Source organism: Anopheles stephensi, chromosome 3 (assembly GCF_013141755.1).
Source record: "Anopheles stephensi strain Indian chromosome 3, UCI_ANSTEP_V1.0, whole genome shotgun sequence".
Classification (NCBI taxonomy): Eukaryota; Metazoa; Arthropoda; class Insecta; order Diptera; family Culicidae; genus Anopheles; species Anopheles stephensi.
The window spans coordinates 7,336,751-7,360,880 of record NC_050203.1 but is presented as its reverse complement, the minus strand read 5'-3'; the positions used below and the strand labels follow the sequence as shown (position 1 = coordinate 7,360,880).

The 24,130-nt window shown below is 45.4% G+C and overlaps 1 protein-coding gene across 22 annotated transcripts in view; it reads left to right on the top strand.

Moving 5' to 3' along the window:
- The window catches only part of LOC118510461 (AF4/FMR2 family member lilli), a 197,286-nt gene that overhangs the window by 167,740 nt on the left and 5,416 nt on the right, over positions 1 to 24,130 (top strand). For 9 of the 22 annotated variants that reach the window (XM_036052301.1, XM_036052296.1, XM_036052314.1 and 6 more), the window contains 8 exons: positions 823 to 877; positions 2,282 to 2,323; positions 4,702 to 4,728; positions 7,853 to 8,348; positions 16,101 to 16,164; positions 21,332 to 21,379; positions 23,809 to 23,963; positions 24,043 to 24,109. In XM_036052301.1, coding sequence (XP_035908194.1) covers positions 823 to 877; positions 2,282 to 2,323; positions 4,702 to 4,728; positions 7,853 to 8,348; positions 16,101 to 16,164; positions 21,332 to 21,379; positions 23,809 to 23,963; positions 24,043 to 24,109 — 954 coding nt within the window. Of the gene's footprint in view, positions 1 to 822; positions 878 to 2,281; positions 2,324 to 4,701; positions 4,729 to 4,971; positions 5,228 to 7,852; positions 8,349 to 16,100; positions 16,165 to 21,331; positions 21,380 to 23,808; positions 23,964 to 24,042; positions 24,110 to 24,130 lie in introns of all 22 variants that reach the window. The other 13 variants (XM_036052303.1, XM_036052299.1, XM_036052311.1 and 10 more) reach the window with 9 other exon arrangements.

Here is a 24,130-nt window from a genome sequence, read left to right as displayed (position 1 = left end):
CCCGGATGTGGGATGGGATTGGGTCCATAATTCAGATCAGGATCCCGAGCCACACATAAAGGGATGCATATGTATATTGCTGGTACTACACTTTTATCTGCCACGCGCCCTGCCGGTGTCTGTCGGTACGATTTAAACCCATTTAAGCGTGTGCAACGTGTGATCGCACCGGATGTGGAGCGCTCAAATAATTTATCCTCTCGGTTTGTTTCGTTTGATTTTAAATAAATGTCAGCGCTGCTACTTAATGAATGTAATTAAAAGTTGTTCGCGGCCGGTGTAATAGCTCGCTAAAATGGGTCCCTTTTCCAAGAACTTGATGTCCGACCGGCTGGCTGGCTCATGCTGCATCACATTCTGTTTTCTTGCCAATCGATGTACGGCGAACCCGATAACGAATAATGAGTTACAGTGTTTCATTACCAAAACTAGCAAGTATCATTGAAAAAGTTTTTTCTTTTCCTGTTTTCTATTTTATATTTTCCCCATTACATCAATTTATTATTTCCCTCATACTATCTTTCTTCTTCTGTCTCTCTCTCTATCAATAAACTACTCGAATGCATTTAATTGTTATATATTTTCTTCTTTTTTCCTCTCTGGAATTTACCCAAATTCTTAAAAAAAACGAAAAAAAACACACACCAAATCACCAATTATAATCCTCAAACTGGCAACCGAAATATTGAAAAAAACGCCACACACAAACAACTGCAACAACAACTACACACACACACACAAACACCAATAAAAAACCGTGCATCCCCTTGCGTGCGCGCCCGCCCGCCCGCCCGCCCGTGTGTAATGCTGTTAAAACTGTAGGTCAATAATGCAACCGCACGAGTTCAAAGTAAAAAAGCTCCTGCTGTATCAAGCGGTAAGTTGTTTAACCATTATTTCCTTCCTGTTTCATTCCTTTGTTCTCTCTCTCTCTCTCTCTCTCTCTCTCCCCTCTCACTCTTTTGTCTCTATCTTCTTAGTGTTTTTTGTTATATTTGGGATGTTAAGAAATTCCCCCTGATCGTTCACTAGTTTGTTCTCAATTAACGATTGTTTTAGTGTACTTTTCTGCATTTATGTTTTCGTTCTACTTGGCTCTATCACGGGTTTTGTTTACTTCTTTATACAACGATTTGCATCGTTCTAGTTTTATATATTTCTTCCTTCCTCATGTGCATGCTTCTTTAGCTCTTTCACTTTCCTTTAGCTAACTCTTGTTGATTTTTGTTAGTTTGTTACTTATGTCTTTACCTCGTAACGAACTACAAACGGTATTTGTTTAGTTATTTGTTTTCATGTTTTCATGTTTCTGCGTAAAACTTAACCTTATGATAGTTTTAGTTTTCTAGTTACCAAAAACATTTTTCGACTTCTTTACTCTCTCTCTCTCTCTATCGCTACTCATTTCTACTTTCTTCTAAAAACAATTTCATCTGGGTTTTGGTTTCAATACAGCCTCACACCTTTTACTAATTTCATCTTCACCTTCACATGTGAAGGTGCACAACTCTGCTTTACCTTTCTCGAGATTTTCCTCCCACCTACTCCCATATGTCTTCATCGTTTGTATTAAACATATACCAAATAATAACTATTGTGTATACCGTGTGACCATGTGGAAGTTGACCACCGTTTACTCACTACTCACATTTTTTTTCTTTCTTTTTTCTCTTTTTTCTTCTCTTTTTCACGATGTTTATGGTACAAACACACACACACAACACACACACTAACAATCGTTTCCCAATGGGCGCCGGTGAAATTAATTGGCCACCGCAACAATAATCAATATATCCATTTCATGTTTAATAATTCATACGAATGGAAAATTGTACGAATGGAATGGAAATCCCCCATCCCTGTTTTGGGAATATTTTCATGCATAATAATTGCGAATTTTATGAAATTATTTCTCCTCTTTATTTTGTATGGGTTGTTTTTTTATTCATCATTAAATGCCTCCCCAATTGGGTCGAGCGACCTCTTTCCATTTGACAAACAAACTCACATCCTTTAATGTGTGTTTTGCTGCCATTTTATTGAATTTCAATCATTCGCTTTAAATGCAATTCAAACACAAATTACGCCTTACCTTGGGACATTGTGAAACGATACGAAATTGAACAAACCAAATTCAAATCAAATCAACAAAAAAACCAAATCTGCTCATACGTGCAACTACTACTACTACTACTACCAACTTACTACCACTACACACAACACCCCCACACTACCTGCGCCTCATGTGTATGTGTATGTTTTTGTATTGGTGCGTGTGCAGTGTTTCTGACGAAACAAGGCGCCGTCTCGGCCCCGTCACTGGGTGAGCAAACCTCCAATAAATACTACTCATACTTATCTTTCTAGCAGCGAATGTAATGGAACACGCACCTGCCACTCATCCTGCAAAATAATTTCCCACAAGTGTCGTGTTTTTTCGTCCTAGCATCATAAGCTTCTGTCTTCCCTGTCCTTCTAATACTCGGTAGAAATTAGTACGCTTTGCATGCTTCATTACAAGTTGTGTTTTCTCTTTAATCCTTCCGTGTAGACTAACGTAGATATCCTACACCTTTTGCTGCGAATCATTAGGTAGTGTAGTGAGCTTAATATTTGTACTTACTGCTACTCTAGTTGTGTTGCACTGCTTCTCAATGGCTTTCCATCCCAAACGAAACGACATTCACTGCTCTACGAAAAGGTATTAATGCCTGGGTAGCTTTTCATCGTGACAAGCTTCGAATTGATTTGTGGTCAAGAGGTTTTAGCGAGAAGCCTTTAACTCTTACTTTACAATTCATCGTAAAACCATGATGAATTTAAGGTATGGCAGGCATAGAAGAGGGCCCCGTTTTAAGAACATTCCTTTCTCCTCAGCAAAATAGCACGTTTTGCGCGCTTCTTCAGAATAACCGTGATCGTGTACTTCTATCACCAACCATCGTCTTCGAGTGCCTTCAATTTCATCCTGCAAGTGTCTTCTTCAGGCACAGCTGCGGTCGTCTTTCGCCGACGATAATGGGCATCGGCAGTGCGGGTCTCGTCTCCCGTAAGCTAAACTAGCTGACACACCAGCTGGCTTTAATGAATTGATCGCTATCAATCAACTCAATGCCGCTCGTCGTTCGCTCGGATATTGCCACCGAAAACCAGGGAAGCACTTCACCAGTACGTTTCAGGCTGGAACGTGATTATCCACACAACAAAAATCCACCTCCACCAACATTCCTGGGAAGGAAGTAGTGGCAGCGTTTGCCACTTTTTTGGAGGTTTGGTGAGCAGAAACGAGGAAGAAGCACATCGGTTACATCCGTTTGGAAAGTGATGGCATTTTTATGGTGGTTGACACGCGACAGAAACGATCATCGTTTACTATAATGCTAAACACGCGGACGACATCTATCTCCATTTTTTGCTAGGAAACACGAGTTCCACGAAAGCACACCATAATCCACCATCACGTGTTGGTTGGTTGGGGGGGTTGGGGTTTTCCCGGTTTTGAGCTGTGGTCCTGTTCCTGTGGAGTACGCGTTACTTGCCCTGTCAAGCTGCCAAGCCATTGTAGTACGCAGATGTTATACTATTTGTAGAGCGTTTCTCACACACATACAAACTCACATACAAAAACAGCTTTCGTACCTTGCTGATGAACGCTGTAACGCTATTGGAAAAGAGAAGCATTTACCTCTAGAGTTTATGTGCTAGATTGATTTAATTAACAACTGCTCGTCGGTGTCTTCTTGGCTATCCAATGTTGTATTGTGCAGCTGACAGAACTCTTTCCCTTTTTTGTACCCAAGATAGCTTTCTGTAGTGTGTTAGATTATTAGTTCGATATGTGTTAGATTTAGCGTAAATTAATTGCATACATTAAGGAGCATTTGAAATAGCTAATAGAGTTTGCTATCTGCTTTGTATGTTTAGCAGGTGTCAGATATTTATTATAAGACATTAATAATTAATAGATTAATCTCCACTGTGCGCATCTTATGAGCTTCTGTAAGACAAATGTTTCAACTCAACTACAAACTCTAATGCCCTAATGCTTATCGCAGTGCATGCCCTCACCAAACTGTAGCAGCCATCTTGTTTTACCAACTAACCTGCGCGCTCCTGCGTAACCTGAACACTGACAATCTAAATCCTGCCCCCGAGTTTTCCTTTTATCGAATCCCCATTCCGCACAGGGATCTTCCAGGTCCGCATGTTCAAAAGTATTCCCCCCCCCCCCCACAACCCTTTAAAATGGTAATCCTTTTCATCAATCAAACGCGTCCGTACGACGCGTCGTCCTTCCCGCCCGCCCGCCCGCCAACCACCTATTGGCGCTCTACACAACAACGAGAAAGAAAAAAAAGAAGTAAAACACATTCATCAACATCCACCATCACCAAACCACCCTAATATGTCTCTATGTATATGATGTCTTTCTCCTTGTAATTGCGATCATATCGCTTAGCTGTAATGATATTAATTCCACCGATGATAAATTGCGTACACTAACAATACGATATTGTCTCGTTTCCAATTCTCTCTCTCTCTCTTTCTCCCTCTCTCTCTTTTTTATCCTCCTCACGGGTTCCGATGTTGAAACAACAAACAAATCGGACGCACAATGTGGATGTGGATCAACTATTGTGGCGATCCGCAAATCCAATTACTGTCACGTTGCGGTGGCTCGCATCGACCATCTACCTACAGCAGCCGTTTGTGTCCCGTGGCCGGAAGGTAAGGCTCATACGCGATTGTTTTAAACCCCCTAGCATTAGCTTCATTGTACGTAAATATTGCACATTAATTACACCATACGCTTCACACCCATTGAGCCATTTAAACTAATTCACAATTAACACACATATCACAGCAGAAGACAGCAGTTCCGCCTTAATTGTGCCACAGCAAAATTTTTCAGGCTTTCCATTAAATACCTTTGCAAGACGCAACTTTAACGCTCACCGCTTATCGTAACAGGGTACCGTTTGCCACTGGCAACGTGGCCATGGTTAGGTGCGGCCACAGCTGCCACCACCGTCGGTGCAACGCCCACAGCAGCATTAGCGGCCGCAACGCCCACGGCAGCCGCGGCCGCCGCCGCCGCAGCAGCCGCAGCCGCCTCCGCCAATCCGGCCGGTGCGGCTGCCGCGGCCGCCGCCACCCAACTGCCCACCGCTACGTCCCCGATACTGATTGCGGCCGCGCAACGTGCCGCCGCAGCCCAGAGAAGAAGGTCGGTATACTAAAACGCTTGACGTGTCCTGCCGGTAGCTCCGGGAATGCGCGCACCCCTCCAACTGTCGACCACTCGAGAATTGGCCGCCGAAAAAAAGTTGTGTGACATTCGGTTGTGTCGCGGCAAATTTGTTGAACGCTATGTTTCCCCGTAATTTCTCGTTTTCCAACGGCGTGGCTCATGAGATGTTTCCCGGGAAATATTCATCTGTAAAAGAAGGATTTGTGTGCTACTTCGAGGAACTCGTTTTGAAATCGTTTGTAGAGCAGGATGATGTCCCCCAGTATTCCTTCGTTGTACATCACTCAAGCAATGTTAAACCATTTCCCATTGACCAGCCGCTGCTAGCAGTCCAGCGAATACAACAATTGAGACCATACAATTTTAAAAGTTTAAGTACCGTTAGCTGAAGCACCAGGCAACCTTTTCCTTTCTGCGTTTGCACACAATCGCCTTTATAAGCTTTCTTAACCTCCGCCGAGTAGCGCGTAGTCACAAAGGCGTTCGCCCTCCCTTTTCCATTGTACTGTTCCTAGGGCGGCCCAGTGTACAAAGAGCAAAGGCTCTGTTTGTAAGACGTTTATTTTGCTTTGAAAAATGGCGTTTTTTTACTGTCAAGGCTGGAACGCAACAAAAGCTCGGAAGTGTCAACGTCGAGCAGGATAAGAAAAAGCTGTGAACATTGACAGCTGCAAAGTTACGCGTTTGTAGCACAGGTTCTTCATTGTTTCTAACACTTTAACTTTGAAACACTAAAACCTAGCGAGGGAAAAAAGGTGGAATAATTAAGATACACCCAATTAGCTTGCCAATTGGCTCTCGGGCTAATTATTGTGCACCTCCCTACAAGGTACCAGGCGTCTCCATCGTCTGAAAGACATTTAAAAAAAAACAACCGCCATTGTGCACTAATAAACAACTAATAAGCTAAAACATCAAACAACCATAAAACATCGGTGAGGCGGGCTGGAACTCAAGGAACAGCTAAATTACTTTGTCCAATTTCATTAAAACAGATTCTCACCAATCGAGGTAAAACTCCGGGATGGTGGCCCCACCAATTCACGGCGAAACAAAATGTGTCGAATCGTTACACCGCGTTCCGTGCTCGTGTCGATGGGAAGCGAACGGTCCCATCTGCTCCTGACCGTGGAATGCTGCTGAATTTTTAATAACATTTCTAATAAGTCGCAAAATCTTTAAATTACTCACGCTTCGCCAGCTTCTTTCTGGTTCGTTTGCGTCATCCAAATTGGGCCGGGGGGGGGGGGGCGAAGTCTTGCTGTTTGGTTTTCTTTTGCGGAGGAAAAAGAAAAGAACTGTGCACACGCACACACACACATACACCCGAACGCACGCACATTGAGCGGGAAAGTCACCGGGGAAATCCGCGCCGTAAACAAACGCTAAAAAGATTAGCCATAACTTTTCGGACAGGAAAAGTAAATCCTCTTTCGCATTTTCTCGGCTCTCTCCCTGTTTTATCCGAGGAGTTTCTTTCTCTCACCCGAATTTTGGAGCCGGTAGTAGGGGGCCTATTACGGTCCAAAGAAGCGTGCCAGAGCTTTGATAATGCCAATCCTGCCATCAGGGCTCGAACGACACGCGTAGGTCAATGAAGCAGGCCAAGGTTTTTCCGGCCGCGAGATTAAGGAAATGTATGACGCGGCCATTGTTTGGGGCCGTTTTTGCGGGGGACGAGCACCCGGTCCTGCCTGTTTGTTGAAAGTCGTTACTCTTCGTAAGGCTTTACTGGGCCACAAATCAGATGCAGCAGCATGCGCACGGGGGCAGCAGTCCCGTCGGTCGAAGCGTTCGGTAAATCTTTACCAACCACGAGTCAGTCCGTCGTCGTCGTCAGTGTTCGGTAAAGCAAGCGTAAAACTCATCATGCGAATTATCCGCGAATATGGCAAAAGTTATTCAATTTTCGCCCTCACTTTCCGCATTTCATTTTTATCATCTTTTGGTCGACGGTGGGTCTTATTGTTGGCTGGAACAAAGATTGGTGTAAATAAATTATGCTTACAGGATAAATATTCTTCAAGGGAGCTACGCGTACGCGAAGATCATCGGGATGCCGTTGACAGTGGGAGTTTGTGGCCAAATTTAATATACTTTTTTTCCAGACACTTGTACATCGTTTATCACTGTCACAAATTCGAAACTCAACTTCAATCACAAGCATGCTGTAGTGTAGAACATCTTCACAACCATCCCTCTTCTAACCATTCTAACATTTTCCACCCCATTCACCCATACAATGAAGCCAAAATTGTTTACGAATCCTTCATTAACACGCTTCTTATGTTCTTTTTTCCATTTCTTTCTTTTTCGTTTCATATTTGCCCTAACCAACACACGCGCACCACTCACACACCTCATCGAAAACACCAACTACCTCGCGATCGACGGCAACCCCCCTTTCGTTTCCGCGAACTTGTACTTACTCACCTGCATGCGTTTTAATCGTCGAAAACACACTCCTACACACCATCATCCGTTGCGTTAATTCGTTCGAAACGCGGTCACGTGCTGTGTGGGCTTAATCTCCCGCTCGCTTCCTGGAACGCAACTACATCACCAAACATCTTTGCCCATAAATCGTCATCGTCCGTGCAGCCGGTATACCAGGACATCCCGCACTGTTGCATCATCCAGCACTTGCTCAACATCTTCCCCATCACCCCACCCTGTCCCTTTCGCAACACCTCGCCCACCAACACCACCACCAGCAGCAGCAGCAGCAGCAACAACAGCAACGGCATCCGGGCGTTCCTATTCATCTGCACCATCACCAAGGGCCAGCACCGCAGCCCCATCCGATGGCATCGGTTATTGCCGGGTTAGCACGAAATGGCGCCACCAGACATCCGTCGCTAGCCAACATACCGGGACTCGCAGCGAATGGAAACGCGACCGGTACTGCCACAGGTACCACAACAAACGGAGCGAACGGAACGCCCGGTGCTGCTGCTAATGGAACTGCGGCTGGTGGTGGTGCGACGGGTGGCGGCGCGACCGGAAACATGGGTCCAGCCGCATTGCTTTCCGGCCATCATCCGGCGACCTTTGCATCTTTGAATGGGCACGCGGGTGCGATAGCCGGCTACCCGTCGTAAGTAGCACGATTATCCTTATCGTAGCCGAGTTTTCCAGTGGGAGGGGGGGTACGGGTTCTCTGACCGAATTTTCCGGTAATTCCCAACTGACCAAGTCCGTGTGTGTGTGAGTTACGGGTACGGGATACGTATTATCAGGATTATGTTCACTCCCAAAAAGGGTGAATCCGTTCGTGGTAAAGCCGGAGAGATAACTTTTGCCAGGTTCGCCATTGTTTTAACCGTCGTCACAATCATCTTCCCGGGGGTTTTGTTTTTCTCCCCGGGAAAAGGAAGTAAATAATAATGCCAAGCAAATGTACCGTACCCTGGGCACAATAAGACACCGCACAAATGAATCGTTTTATGGCCGTGAAATCTGGTGGGCGAGGACGGAGATTGTTTTGTTTTGTAATCATCTTACCTGATTTTGGTTCAATTCTTCACATTTTCCTTCCCGTTTGTTTTTATCCGTGCGCAAGTGTGAAATGGGATCGTTCTCGCCTTTTTTTTTTTGTTTGGCTGGTGGATAATATTTTCCACTCGTTTAGCCAGCGCTCATTTTCCGCTTATTTAACGTGACAAAATGAGACTTTTTTCATGTTGCTGTTGCTGGTGCTGATCGTTATCTGGACAGTCGCTTTTATAGCGGAAAAGACCCAAGGAAATGCTTTGGTAGTTGCTATAATTTCCTCGATTTGTAGTTTCTCAATCGGTTACAGTTTAATCCGGTTCGGTGGTGGTGCACATAAAAGTTTTCGGTGTGCTCGGTGTGCATCGAACCGGGCAAGTGACACGGAGTGACCGTGCCTTTTTTCTACCTACTGGCGCAATTGCAAAACTTTTTCCCCCGTGTTCCACTTACACCACCACGTTGGTCTTCATCGCTTACTAACCACAAAACGTCACCGTCGTGACCGCGATGCACGTCGAGAGTGGGTAACTTGGTAACTCTAGTAGTGCGAAGGATGCCATCAGTTTATGCCGGATCGTTAGCTAAATGAAACTCGATAAACATCCACTTGTGCCGCGGAATCCAATACCGAGGGAAGAACGACGCAAACAGTAGGGAAAAAATCCACTTAAAACTCTCTACCGAACGACTAGCAACGGAGCGCAACGGAACAACAACAGAAAAAAAGCGTATAGGAGCGAAATTAAAAACACAAACTTCTTCCATTGCTTGCACATTATTTGCTCACCGTTGGTAGTGGACGAGGAAAATTAGTAGCAAAAAAACAGCCGACGCTTTGGCTTGTGATCTCGTTGTGGCCAACCGGACAAGAGAGAGAGAGAGTGTGTGTACGTACAGTTTCACTTGTTTTATTGTTTAGTTTCTTTCCACCAACCCTTAATTACATTCGCGCACCAGCACATTGTTGTGTTGGCATATAATTTGTGAAGCCCCAGTACGGTTATCTCCGACCGGCCAGAGAAAGATCCACCTCCGTTCCAAAGCCGAATTTGTGAACGTGTGCCAAAAAATTAAACATCGTAAAAATTTCGTGGTCACCCAGTCGGCAGCAGCAGCAACACCAGCAACCCTTCCCGGCCTTTGATGGTCGACAGAGCAAAAGTTAGCATACAAAACATGGGATCAGGAAAATTAATCTAACTCTGCCGCTGGCTCCTCGCTTTTGCCCCGGAAACAAGGAAAAAAATGAAGTTGAAAATTAGTGGCTTCAGAAGAGAAAACACAGAAAAAACACATTTCGAACTGGATGGTTCCACGGAAAAGCGTTTGGGGGAGAAAGTACGCGATCGAAATTAATATTTATATACGTGTTGCAATGCTAAATGTTTAATTTTCGTTTCCGCTCGGATTGCTTTCCCATCCGAGCGTGGCACGTGCCACGGGTCGTCACGGTTGAACAGCGCGGCGAACATGTGTATGTGTGCTTATGGGTTAAACAGAGCCAGTATAAAAGGGAACGAACCCACCAAAAAAGGCGTTTCAAATGTAAAAGTTCGATTCACCAGTTCCGAACCGTCCCGGTAGGGGGTAGTTCGTAAATAAATCGAAAGCTGCAAAGAGAAAGGCGAACAGCAGTTCAAAGCACACAAAACCCATGAGGCCACATACACAAACAAGGAAGAAGGATTTCCCGCTAACGAAACGATAATCACAAACAAATCGACCTCTCTCAGGATGACGTGCTGGAATGTGTAAGGGTGCCAACAGCGGTCCAATTTCGCTGTTGGAGAGTTCGAATTCACATCGAATACGAGACATTGTTTCATGTGCACATTTTATGCAGCTTTTGTGTGTGTGTGTGTGTGTGGTGTAGCTATAATTATTTTCCATCTGCCTTTACGAAAAAGAAAACACACGACTGAAATTCGGGAACAAAGATAATCACCGTAAACGCTCATTATTTACAGAACGGAACATGTTTTTTCTGCTCGTTCAACTTGTCACCTTCAAGGCGGAGGTCGGTAAAAATGTGCCAAAAAAGTATGAAACTCAACGAAGCGCTGAAAAAATGAGGGTTGGTTGGTCAGTAAACTGTGCTTTTTTCTCCTTCCCGATTTAATAAGATATGGCTCCACCAGGATGGAAGGTGGGGGGAGAGGTTGCAACTTTGTCTTTGAAGAACGCTGCTTCCGGTTTCAGCTGGTGGAAACATGTACTCGAAACGCGCTTTTGTTTTAAGCGTCCCGTTTTTCCTTGGGCGAAACCATGTTGCAAACCAGTTCATGTGTAAACATTTGTTTTCCTTAGTTCCAATCAAGCGGGAATGTTTGTCACGGGATGCAATTTTTTTTTGCTGGTTTACCCCCCAATTGTTTTTGAGAACCAACAAACCGCACACCCAAAAACCTCATAAACAGTTTTAAAATGCAACCGAAAATTTTGCAAACAGCATACATCAACCGAACAACCGAACGTTTTGCCAGGATGAAAATGGGTTTTTCACTCGCTTTTTTTTACTTTCCCCCGTTTTTCCACACCACTTTTGGGTAGTTCTTTTGATATGGTCGAGTGTGAGGTAGAGAGCAGCGTGTTCGTGTTCGCATTTTGACCACTGCCAACAACAGAACCCGAAATTGGTTAGTATTGTAGAAGTGGTGCAAGTGGTGGTTTCGCTTGGCTAGCTGTGCCCGGAAACCTTGCCGACTTGCCGACTTGCCCCAAACCAAAATAGCGTGCAAAACGCGCAAGACTCAACCCAACCTAACAAACAAAGCCGGAAAAGCGCTGGCCAAAAGCGCTGGCCGGAGAGGAGGAAAAAAAGCACACACACACAGACGAAAAGACGGAACGATAAAGCGCTGCTCATGGATACACCGGCAACATCGGACAGCAAGAATCATGAAGTGGAAACTTTCTTTATTTCCCACAACACCACCACCACAACAGTAGAGCAGACGGAGCTTCAAAACACTTCACGCTGGTTGAGGTGCTCGGTCCGAAGCTTCCCAGGACGTATCCAAATAATTGTGGCCCAACAGCACAGCCCAGCTCTCTCAAGGAATGTGTGCCACAACGCAACTGAGCCGGCGTACTACTGATCTGCCTGGTTCTGGTTCGAAGTTTTCCGTTTGCCATTTTCCGCAAAGCCCCAGCAGGAGGTCTCAACAGACCGTCTGTGAAGAGTGTGACAGACTTTGGGCAAAGATTGTGCCGATGTGCATTTGAAAATTGGGGAACGCAAACCGATTCATTCTTTCGGCATCCGGGTTTTCTGCTAGAAGTAACTTACTTCTAGCGCCATTTTTCACCTATCGGACCGTGCATCCGGTGTGCCATTGAAGGCACGTGAGAATGCATCGTTGGCTTCTGAAACAGGATGCTGGCTGGAAAATGCTCCTCCGAAAACATGCTGTGTCCGGTTCTGCTGGACGAATTCTTGATACGGCTAATTTCAAAGCTGCTCACCGAATAAGGTGACCTTCGTTTTTTTAAAAACATTCTGAAAAGATATAAAAAGCAGATTGGTGAACATGTCCCCCACCCTAAAGGTCCAGCAAATTACCATTCTAATGATATCGAACAAGTCCTCCGCCATAATGGAAGAAAACCGGGTCAAAAGTAGTTTTCACGACCGAAGTTAAATGTGCAAATTTTGTTTTCAACTTCAACCCAACTTCTGGCTCTCGATTCTTTCCCACATTTGAAATGGGCTGGCGGAAAAATTACTGTCCCACCACACGCTGGCAACTATTTGCCGTGGCAGTAGTACCGTTTGGAACACGAACCACATTATAATCATTCCACTATAAATAACCTTGACTTCCGGTACGCCGTTTAAAAATCGGTATGGTAATTTTTATCTCTTTCGGTAGCGCAAATAAGACTTTAACGAACTCGGGGAATGTTTTCCAACCATTGGACCACGAAGCGATGGTTTGCCCTTTTAGTTTATGCCAGGGTAAGCATTTTCTTGGACTGGGTTCGGTTTGAAGTCCCGGGCCTGGGACACGTTTTGCTGACCAGAAGTACATTTCTTCGTAATATTTGAATTAGAATTTAAGTAAAGGAACCTTAAAAATAGAAGGAATCCATTTAATAGATGAATATCCCGGCTTGACCAGTCTACCAAAACGAGAAGCCCTGCTTTAAACTTCTCTTCAAAAGATGAGTAATGGTAGATCGTCGTTTCCTTTTTCCATCTCTTCTGAAATGCTACGATTAATGGCCGAATGGCAGAGCAGACCCTCCACCAGCACATTGACCAACGGGCTATGTTTCACCGTTATCCAAGCATTGAAGAGCAGTCCCGCCAACTTTCAACTTCAGCAAAAACCAACCCACAGAAAGCATCATTCCTCAGGGGAAAGGAAATGCAGCAAAATCCCCAGTTCCCGCGGCAGGAAACTTCTGCGCACCACCATCAAGAACCAAACGCTCCGACTCTTCCCGGTCTTTGCTGTGGAGCTAGGGAAAAGCTTTTCAATTCGGCCATAGAGCTAAGTGAAATGAGATGAGCTTCATCCGCCTTCCGGGAGGGGATAGCATTAACTTTCCTCATGCATCTTCGACCTCCCCATTTTCCTTCCCGATTCCTGCTGATGGCAAATGTATCGACATCATTTTTCAAGAGTCATAAAAATACATTAGACGCGATAACGATCATTAGCTTTGGTCGTGCATGGTCTGCGCTCGGGAATGGGGGAAGATTTAAATAAGCTGACGTAGCCCCACCACACTGTCTGTCTGTGGCCCACGCCATCCTTCTTGGGTGATTATACACCACAACCCCGCTACCTCGGCCCGGTCGAAGCTACTCTAAGGTCGATGATGGGAAAGCAGTAGCAGTATTCAGCATAAGAGTCCAAGCATTGCTTACGTGCGTTTGCTCCTGTCTGGCGGCCAACTTTTACCATAAATTGTTTCCCGGCTCTCAACACTCGAGATGGATTTTTTGGGGGCCACCATCGAGCGAACACCGCATGGAAGGCAAATAATGGGATCTAAGCAGATCATTATCGGGTTTATTATCGTGCACTGATTGGCAATTGGAAAATGGGAAAAGATTGACAATATTTTACGAGAATGGGCGCCGGAAAGTTTTTCCAGCTACCGTTGGAAGCATCTTGCAATGTGTCTGGGCTCTCACCTGGCCGACGGGCGCACAACACGGCATCGGTTGTGAAACCCATCGAACAGCAAATAAACGGAAACGGAAATATGATCTCGTAAAAATTGATTCCCATCCATTCGGAGAATCGGTCGTCGCTCCCAAACCACATCGCTCTGTGTCTCTGTCTGCATCACGGTTTGATTCTCGTTCGGGTGGCCCGGCATTCGCAGGAAACCACCCCCGGGGGTGGTATATTACGAGGTTCTTCCTTCGCTTTTCCTGCAATAAGCAAGCAGAGATGTGTTCCGTTTGAAATGAACACCTCCACACGCGCACATTCGTGAAAAGCCACAGCAATACACACTTGCGTGGAGGGTGGTTTTTCATCCAATCAATCCATCCACGGCACGGCACGGCACGACGAACCCCCCGAGTGGGCTTCCCTGATGGAAGCGGCTAATATCGATAACGGTGATTGCAACTTCAACCTGCCGAGCAGGGTAGAAAGTGAACAGAGCTCCAGCGGGGGAAAAAATAGGAATGGAAAGCGCACGAAAATGGATGGAGTTTTCCCTCGACCTACAAGCATCATCATTTAAGATAGGGAATACAGCGCATACCTTCTTTTTTTTCCTCGAATCTCAAACCCTACTAGTGAAAAACGATTCGAAAAACGGACAGGTTAACCTGCAGGAAGTGGTTGGATTGGATGCCTATTTTGCTATTTATATTATGCTCAGCTCAATCCAAGTACTCGATTAGAGTGATTAGATAACGAGGGCATCCCGATTTGGTTGGAGTTTTGAGTTCCTTTTTGGTGGAATCGATCAGAATTCGAGAGTTTCCAAAGAATTCAAGAGATCCCCTTAAAAGAGCGACTCGCATTTCCACCTGATCAGTTCTGCCAGCATTTTAGCTCAATATTCCATTTACAAATTATTTTTTAAAAAAGGCTTCCTCGCTAAAAGCTTTACTGCTTTAATTAATTTATTTGGCAAACAGTACACAGTCTCCACTCGATCGGAAAAACTCCGAAACTCTGAAACGGGTTGAACCCGGCGGCGTTAACACACCCGCGTAAACAGACGATCGCAAGGTAGCAAGCAAGTAATCATAAATTCAATTAAATTTTCACCAATTTTCCTCACCATCCAACCGCTAGGAATGTGAGCAATCGGGTGGGTGAAAAATCATATTCCTTCCGCAACCGGTTCACACACTCACAAGTAAAAAAAGGGAAAGCAAAAACCACCACACATTTCCACTCGTGCGGGGGAAAACAACCAACCTCTGTCAAGAGGGTGCCGGCACACTAAATAATGTTCGGTAGGATTTCATTTTTGAATGTACTTTTTCTCTCTCACAGCGCCGCACACTTCATGAGATGAGGCTTTCCACGCCTCGGGGTTTTTCCACACAAGCACACTTGTGTGCCCCATGAATGGTTGATGTCTTTCCACGGGCAAATCCCGTCAAACAACAAACGATCAATAAATCATTTCCACTCACACACGTACACGGTCGTGTGTTTAAGTCCAAACGTGATCCTCTCTCCCTCGACATTCGGTAACGATAAATTCCAAAACAAATCCACCCAACCCAGTAGGCTCCGCCACCTCTCTCTCTCTCTTCTCTACGCACACACGTTTCTATCGCGCTGGTCAAATGCTCCGTACGCATCGTGTGGTACGCGTAGCCATGGGAACCGATTTCGATTTTCCGGCTCAACGTAGATGAAGCTCCGGGCAACGCAACGAAAACGAGCAAACACACGCCAACAACCAATTCTCGAGTGGTCACAGTCGAAAATCAAATATTCTTCTCGAAATTCACCTCTTTTCCCTCCCTCACCTCCCCCGGGATGGTGGGGCATTGGTAAGCGGTCGCTGTTTTTCACTCACGAAAAACACGAATCCAAGTTCCAAGCCACCACAATCCCTCTTTTTCCACGTGACTAATGGAAACGGTGTTGATCGATGCCGGTGCGCGATCGGATACACTCACCACAAAACAGTCATGGCGAAGGAAAATGAGGGGGAGGGGAAGGAAAAGAGGTGAAATCAGTTGAAGATGGGAAAGCATTCATCGGGCTACTACACCTCTAAATAATCAATCAACCTCAACTAATCGAAATCCTTTTCTTTCTCTCTCTCTTTCAACTTCCGGCACGTGGTGATCGTGATGGCCCGGTGTGTGTGTAACGGAAACGGAAAACACTCTCCTTCCAACTCACATCGTGTACAGTGTTTACTTCGACCCGTATCTGGCCGCGGCAGCAGCAACAGCGGATCCCAACTATCGCCTGCAGGTAAGTGCCGCGCTCTCACCACCACAACTAACGCCGCGTGGATTAAAGTGTGCCTCGTAATTGATGATGGGGTTTGGGTAGGGCCGAGTCCTCCCTTCATTAGCTAATCTTTATTTGAATTGGTACAAAGTGGAAAAAAGAGCGGCTCTCTTATCATCGTCAAGTCTTTCGTGCTATTAAGCTATTAAATTACATCGTAACGTGTGTGGCAGTCGCCATTTTTTTTTTTCGGGGGACATCAAACGATCTGCTAACAGGTGTCCAGCTGTATGTGTGTTGTGGCGGTGATTTTAACAGTTGCCTCGTACATCTTCATCAGCTCGATCGTTATTTAGTTATGCTCAATATTGATGGGAAAACTATTCGATTTTCGTGGAGGGGGAGGGGGGGAGATAGACCGACCAGGCCATAAAGCAATCATCGGCTATTTACTCTTACCATCCTGGGGAGCTTTTTTCTATCCTCACACACACACACGTGACATGAGTTTGGCCATCAATCGTGTGCGTTATTTGTGCACATATCTCTCTCGCTCTTCATATTTTGCTGTTCAATGCATCATAACTTACGGGACTTTTTGTCCGTGAATTTTTTCTTTTCGGGAAAAATGCACCACAACCCGGCAGAGCGCGCAGTCAGCTGGCAGTAACATCAATCAATTTTCGATTTGTCCACCGCCGCCAGCAGGGGGGGGAAAAGGGCTAGTGCCGCTGGAGTATGCTTCACAAAAAAGAGGATGTTTTTCATGTCGAGTGAAAAATTGCGATGGAAAACTACCATCATTTTCGGTAACACGCGTCCTGTGGATGGTGGGGGTGTATGAGCGCTTGGTGCATGCACTGTGCACCGTGGTGACTGACTGACACGGTTGCTCGTCACGTTCCGGCGGAGTATAATATTTCTGTGTCCTCGCGCTTCGTCGCGGGCATTTTTTTGCTTTTCCTGTTTTTTTTAAGGACACATTCGAAACCACTTGTCCCGATTGCTACGGTGAGGAGGTTATTTATTTGATACTTTTTGTCATACGACAACGCGGAAGCCCATAACCCGCCGGAGCAGCAGCAGGTGAGCTGCGCTTTCGGTTGTGGTGGATCCAATTTTTCAGCTGACGTTTTTACCGCACAAGGGCAGGATGACTCGATCGTTTTGGGCGTTGTGAAAGAGTTGATTTGTTGCTATGCTGCTCATCAGCATCTCGTTTCGCTTGGCGCTTCTCTCTTCACAACCACACGATTGCAATCAATCCCAATTGTGAAGCAGCAAGAAGCAGCAGCAGCACTACCCAAAGGGACACAAAAATGTGATTTTTTACGTGACGCTTCGGGTGTTTGGGTGAATTCCTATATGTGTTTAAAGTTGTATGTGTTATTTTTTGCAATGTAAGTGGTTGCTGTATCAGCATGTTTGGGAGGTTTTCCCTCTTATTCTACAAACCACCAGGCGTCTCCATCGGGTCGTCGATCATCGGATTATTTGACACTGCTCCTACGGATCGTTTTATTGGATTTTTTTGACCGCCATATTTTTTATTTACACACACACAGACACACTATTCTGCTTTGAGTGGCCCCTGCATCACAACAGCCACGTTTGTGGGTGGGTCGGTTGGCATGAAATATAAATGCCACCTGTCAACTGGTGGAATGACTTTTCCAACTAAATTTTCGCTCCATTTGCAATTTTAACAGCAAAAAGGAGGGCAGCGAAAAAAAAAAGCGCACCACTCACAAAACAAATCTGTGCGGCACCATTATGTTCCGATCACCCACCCACTGTTGGTCTGTTTCGTGGTAGCAATTAGATTATGGCGCATTTTGTTACCGGGCTTTTTTTTCTCTCTCTCTCTCTCTCTCTCTCTCTCTCTCTCTCGTTTTCCTAACCGTTAGCAGATTTTTTTTTAAATTTATTTATGTGGCTGAACTGTACTTCTTGTTTTTGCATATTTATACACCAGCCAAACCACACAATCGAGTTCGTGGAAATGAGCGAACCAAAAAAAAAGAATAACCATTCGCATAACAGATTAATCTAAACGGAGAAAAATACAAATTTCCTCCACTAATAGGGCTAATAACGAAAAAAAAAACAACAGCAGTCCGCTAGTTGATGAATCGATTTCCCCCCCGGGGGCGATAAATTATTACTGCGAGCGAAGCAAATGGAAAATGCGGATGCGGAGATGTTGCTGTTGTTTGCTTTATGATTGATCGATTTCCTTTACCGTGTGCGCTTTTTAGAACACCACCGGCGGTTTTGCTGCCGATGTGCCGATGAAATTATTCATCAATCAAGCAGCAAACCGCGTCCCGATCGGACAATGTACCACGGTTTGATGGAGGAAAAAAAAAGACGCTCTCTCGCTTATTTCCTTTTCTTATTTATAAATTGCGAACGATCGAACAGTGCGTCTTCCAGTGTTTTATTTCCTCTTCCAAGTCTTGGTCTTAATGGGAAAAGGAAAAGAAAATCGTTGTCTTCTCGCCGTTAATAGTATCTGACGCGGAACCCGGAACCAATGTCATAATTGAGTTTCGATTGTCTGCCCAATGAGGGAGCCCCCGATGGATGAACCCGGCGATCGATGCGAGCTCTCGTCAGAAAGATCAAAAACCAACTAAAACTACTATTGCGTGACGCTGGAAAACTCACCAATTCACATAAATTCCTCATGATGCTAGTGGAATAGAAAAGAAAAACGATATAAAAAGCCAACCCGGCGAGAGATAAAGCCGAAAAGCTTCGACGGCGCGCCATATCACACAACACATTTCCCGCCGGACGTTGGCCAAAATCCATTTCATCTTCCATTAGCTTCCCAAACCGTAATTCGATTCGGGATTCCAATTCCATTCCATTTCCAGGTCCCCGGTCGGTCGGTCCGGTTCCTGGGGAAGATGAGCGAGTAGAAATTCGATCTGGTTGCGACGGCCGATAACGCATCGATGCGTCCGGTATGCCCATGTTTTTGCCCAACTTGCTGCAGGTGAAGCGCAAGGGACGGGAACAGTGCCAGGCGAGGGGGGGGGGGGACATTCTCGCATGAGCTCACATGATGATGCTGGCCCACTCCCCGATCTTCTCTTTGTTTGGGTGAATTTATGTATATCTATATAAGTGTGTGTGTGCCTGCGCGTGTTTGAGGATCCAGGTTGGGAAAAGCTCCGGTAAGGCCACCAGGAGCGGCTCGGGATAATCTACGCAATGTCGCAAAACGTGTTCTACAAAACAGCAAATGGAAATGGAACAATCAGCTTCACATGAAATGCAATCAAATTTGGAATCAATTTCAATTCCAAAACCGCACGAACCGCACCTACCATAACCTGTAGCGAGCAAGGGAGAGAGAGAGAGAGAGATCTGTCTCCGTTGTCCGGTGCGATTGTCTTCGTCGTCGTACGGTCGTGTGGGCCTTTTGTTTCTACAAAATACTGACACCATATGTGTGTGTGGCTCTGTGGGACCCAAGGGTTGATAGAGCAGACCAGTGCCTGCCTGAGCTGCTGCTTCTAGCACAATAAGCACCTAATGCCACCGTAACGCCACCGACTGCAGTGTGTGTGTGTGTGTACTCGAAACTCCAAAAAGCCGTTCGGCCCTAAATATGCAACAGGATGCTTGAATTTTATCCCAAGCTGGAATCGTTTGAAAATGATCCGACAGATACAGCACTGTGAGTCTCCGGAAACTAGTCCAATATCCCTAGGACCTGTAGTGTGTGCAGGAACAATGAAAACAAATTCAACGAGGCTAAGGTTTGGTGAGCGTGACGCAACCCAGAAACGGCGTGCTCCGGCCGTGGAACTCTTCCCAAAAATAGTCGCGAATCTGTTCTTCCGTTTCCGGGAGGCTTTTTTGTTGAAGCACACTGGGGTGGTGGTTCTGACGCACAACAGACGTCCAACCAATATCGGCGGGGTGCGTTAAATCGCGATATACGACCCCAACGTCTACCACCACGGATGGTGAGCTCCATAGCTCACCGTTCCTTGGTGGGCTAAAATTTGGTAAATCACGGACATCGTTTTACCGTCGATTAGAAGCAATTTTAGCCCGCGTCCTGGGGATAACGATCGAACGCTGGCGTGTTGGATGGGTTTTCTGCTTCACGCAACCGGCCGTGCACCGTGGTTGGTGGTGGATAATGGCTATTGGCGGAGCACGGAGCGAATATATGTCAATCGCTCGACGGAACATGGCTGCTGTTCGGATGGGATTGGATCTTTCCATCGAGCCATATTAAGATGGGGTTTTACGCTTCAGTTCCGCTTCTACAGGCGGAATACAATTAACCCTCCACATGTGTGTGTTGTTGTGTGCATAGGCGTTTCCAGGCTTCGGTACGGATTTTCCGGGCTTGAAATTAGAAAATTAATGCACGTGCGAGCGAGGGCATAATTGAAAATGTCAATACGTACCGAGGGATCGAATCAATCAGCGGGAATGTATTTCAAAATTATCAATTTGTTGGGTGGCCACGAGCGATCGATGGAACAACAATTTCAAGTCGATTTTAATATAATGTTTGGGCAAAATTTTCCCCAACTGTGGACAGCTAGATATTGTGAAGGAATGAAGAGGATCGTCATGTGATTTCAAGCTTTCCAAGGTTGAAAAGGTCCATTTGGGGTTTGGGGTTTTCAACAAGCAAAGTTAATAAATTACCCTCCGCATAATGTAACCAACAACGATTACATTATTTCCTTTTTGGGAGGGGAGGGGGGCTTGAAAGGCTTTAAAGGCTCGATAAGGCCAAAAACCACATATGGCACCATGTGCGAATAAAAGCTTTCCAGGGAGTGGACAAAATGTGGCTTATTTAATTAAAGGTTTTCGTAAAACCGGAAGGTCCCAAAAAAAGGGTGACAAAAAGTGTATGGGGTAAACAATAACGTTGCATTTTCCCCTTTTTTCCAGGTACCAAACCGATAAGAGCACATATGTTACCAAACAATAGAATTAATAACAAAAGCCTTGTTGTTGTGCCCCAATTTTCAACACAAAACCACTGTACTTAATACGCCATTTTCTCTCTCTCTCTTCTCTCTCTTTCTCTCGTTCCATCCATGCGCAATTTGATTTTTTGCTTCATCGTTTTATATTTTATGTTCGAATTTTTCGTCTTATGTTTATGTTGTTACGTTGTTATGCGCGCAACATTACCATGCAGGCCGCTAAACCGGTGACGGAGGTTCAAGCACAACCTACCATTTTGAACGTAAGTATTTTAAAACCCCATTCATTTATTTCCAATCTCTATTGAAAATATCTGATAGCTTTACAGTACTGGGAAAATTATGTTTTTTTCTGATAAAAAAGAATGATAAATTACCAAGTCCCCGTATTTTTAAGGTTTGAGCCTCGGTCAAATCGTTTAATCGAATGATAGGACATTGATATGCTGCTAGGAGAAGCATCCTCCTACCCGTGCCAACATAATTCTTTTTCCCCCTTTTCCACCGCCTTCTCGGTGGTCCGTTTCCTTATCAATTTCCTAATTGCCCGGTTCGGACCGGGGGTTGCGTATGTCTGCCAAACGGTTCGAGTCAATCGCATTCGAAACTGCTCATTAACTCGCTGAGCTCACCAATTACACGATCCGTATCATCTAATCGGGTGGGGAGGTTGCTTGTTGATGGTGCTTTCTCCCGATATCGATTGATGGTTGATTCTGTGGTTTGCTCTCGGTCGATGGAAGAAGCAGCTCCTACACAAATATTGCGCCAAGCTCAGCTAAACTTTATCAATCGATCCGAATTCATCGGCACGATCGAGCTCAGTTTCGGTTACTGTTTAGGGGGTGGTTTGCCCAACTTATAGGCGTGTGTGTGTTTGTGAAGGTATAATCCCAAACGGGGTGAAACCGAGGACGCGGTTTTCGTAGAATTATTCCTATACCACCAACCGTGCAATACAGACTCAAACAGCACAGCTCCGGGAAAAAAAGGCTACAGTGTGCGAGGTTTTAAGGAATTAATAAATTAGCATTATTTATTACCGTTCAATTCGCACACCCTCAAACACGCACAACAGCATTGATTTTACTTGGTGGAGGGCTCTCGCTTCCATTCGTGGGCTTCTAATTAAGCGAAACAGATGAAGGCAATATGTTTTCCCGTGCGGAATCGCTTGCCGAAAGAGTTTTGATTTTCCGCCTGTATGGAGACGATGGCCGATACGCACACACACAGAAAGTCTCATTTTGACGAAGCATGAGGGTTCCCATAAATGTAGAAATATCCTCGTATTACGTACTCTACTCCGTTCATACCTTGCTCAGCGCGGTAAAGGGAGCCGAGATAAATGTTTTCCTTTGCTGTGCCTATCATTGTGCCGCCCTGTTATCGGTTGCGGATTCCCGTCAGACATTTGTTAGCTAATAACATTCATTAGTCGTGAACTGTGTGGGCTGGGAGAGACACAACTTCCCGCCCGACAGCTACAGACAGTCATCATGCTCATGAAGGCCTATTCAAGGCACGTGCTCTGGCTGCTTGGTGATAATCCGGGCAAGGAAACATGATGTGTGTGTGTGTGTGTGTAAAAATTATGGCTTTTCTCACTCACATCGATGCGAGAAGATAAGGCGACACCTTCACGAAACGTGTTCAATCTCGCAAAATAACACGCCGTTTTATTATGCCCTTGTGGACCAAACGAGGCCTCATCACAGTCATGGAAAAATTGAATCCTTTTGGCCACAATTTTCTACACCTTAATGCTACACCATGGAAAACATTAGCATACTTTATTTTGCCTCAAATTATTTCGATTACGAAAGGTGGATAATTTTCGTTCACATCAGTCAGAACCTCTGCTGCTCATCATAATCGACGATAAAAGGCAAATTAGATTCAATCTAAGGCTTCCCATGCTCACATAATTTGCATGCTCGTGTAAAGAACACGCGCAAACGTTACCTTTAGAGGCAAGCAAAAGTAAGCTAAATTTTCTTATCCTACTTCTGGCACACAAATGAAGTCTCCTAAAACAGTCTCCCGTAACTCAGGCATATGCTTGTGCACCATATCAACTGAAGCAAATCGCTCCCTAATCGTGTAGAAAGGTCGACCAACCGAATCAAGCGGAAGAGCGCTCTCACTTACACACACCCATCCACACATCCACACATCATCACAATCATCATCCTTCCGAAAGGAAACCCGATCCTGTACGAGCGGCAGAGCCTAACCAGCTGTAAGAATCCATCCTCGGATGAAGTAATTTAATTTGCACATTTTATCCGCCCTCGGCTCCCGGTGTTTTTGGGGCTCGGTCTTGTGCGGGTGAGCGGAAGTGGTACGGGTGGCGATAATCGATGACTAACTTTTCCGAGCAAAAACCAGCCGGCAAGAGTGGTGAGAAACGTGAAGCGTAAGTTAGGATTTCATTAATGTGAATAGAATCCCGCTGCAATGCTCTCGATGGCGGTGAAGAGAAAATGGCTGGAGCAGGACACGTGAAGTGAATTGAGTTTTGAATTTTTGATGGTATACTTTGATTATCGGAAAATGAAGGCGTGTACACACGTGTGTGTGTGTGTGTTTGATTACATCTAAAAGATTGATTTTACTACTGTTTGCTGGAGCTTTACTTCATCCACTTTCCCTTTCTGGTTCTTTCGTTTTTTTTCCACCAACAAAACAGGCGGCAGCACCACTGCTGAAGACACCACTCTCGCAGGCACAAGCTCAAGCGCAGGCATACTCGGCCAGCTATACGGCCGCCGCAGCACGGGCCGCGTATGGAGCAGCAGCCGCCGCAGCTCAACCGACCGTTGCCGGCTATACGACAGTCGCTGGGTAAGTAGTTGCTTCCAAAAACCTCGCATCGGGACTCAGTGTACGATGATTAATATCTCTTTTTGCGATTAAAAAACAGCTACGGACGTGCGGAGTATCCCGATCCATATCTAGGACACGGTATCGGACCCGTGCACGGCTATGGGGTAAGTTTGAGCGCTAGATTG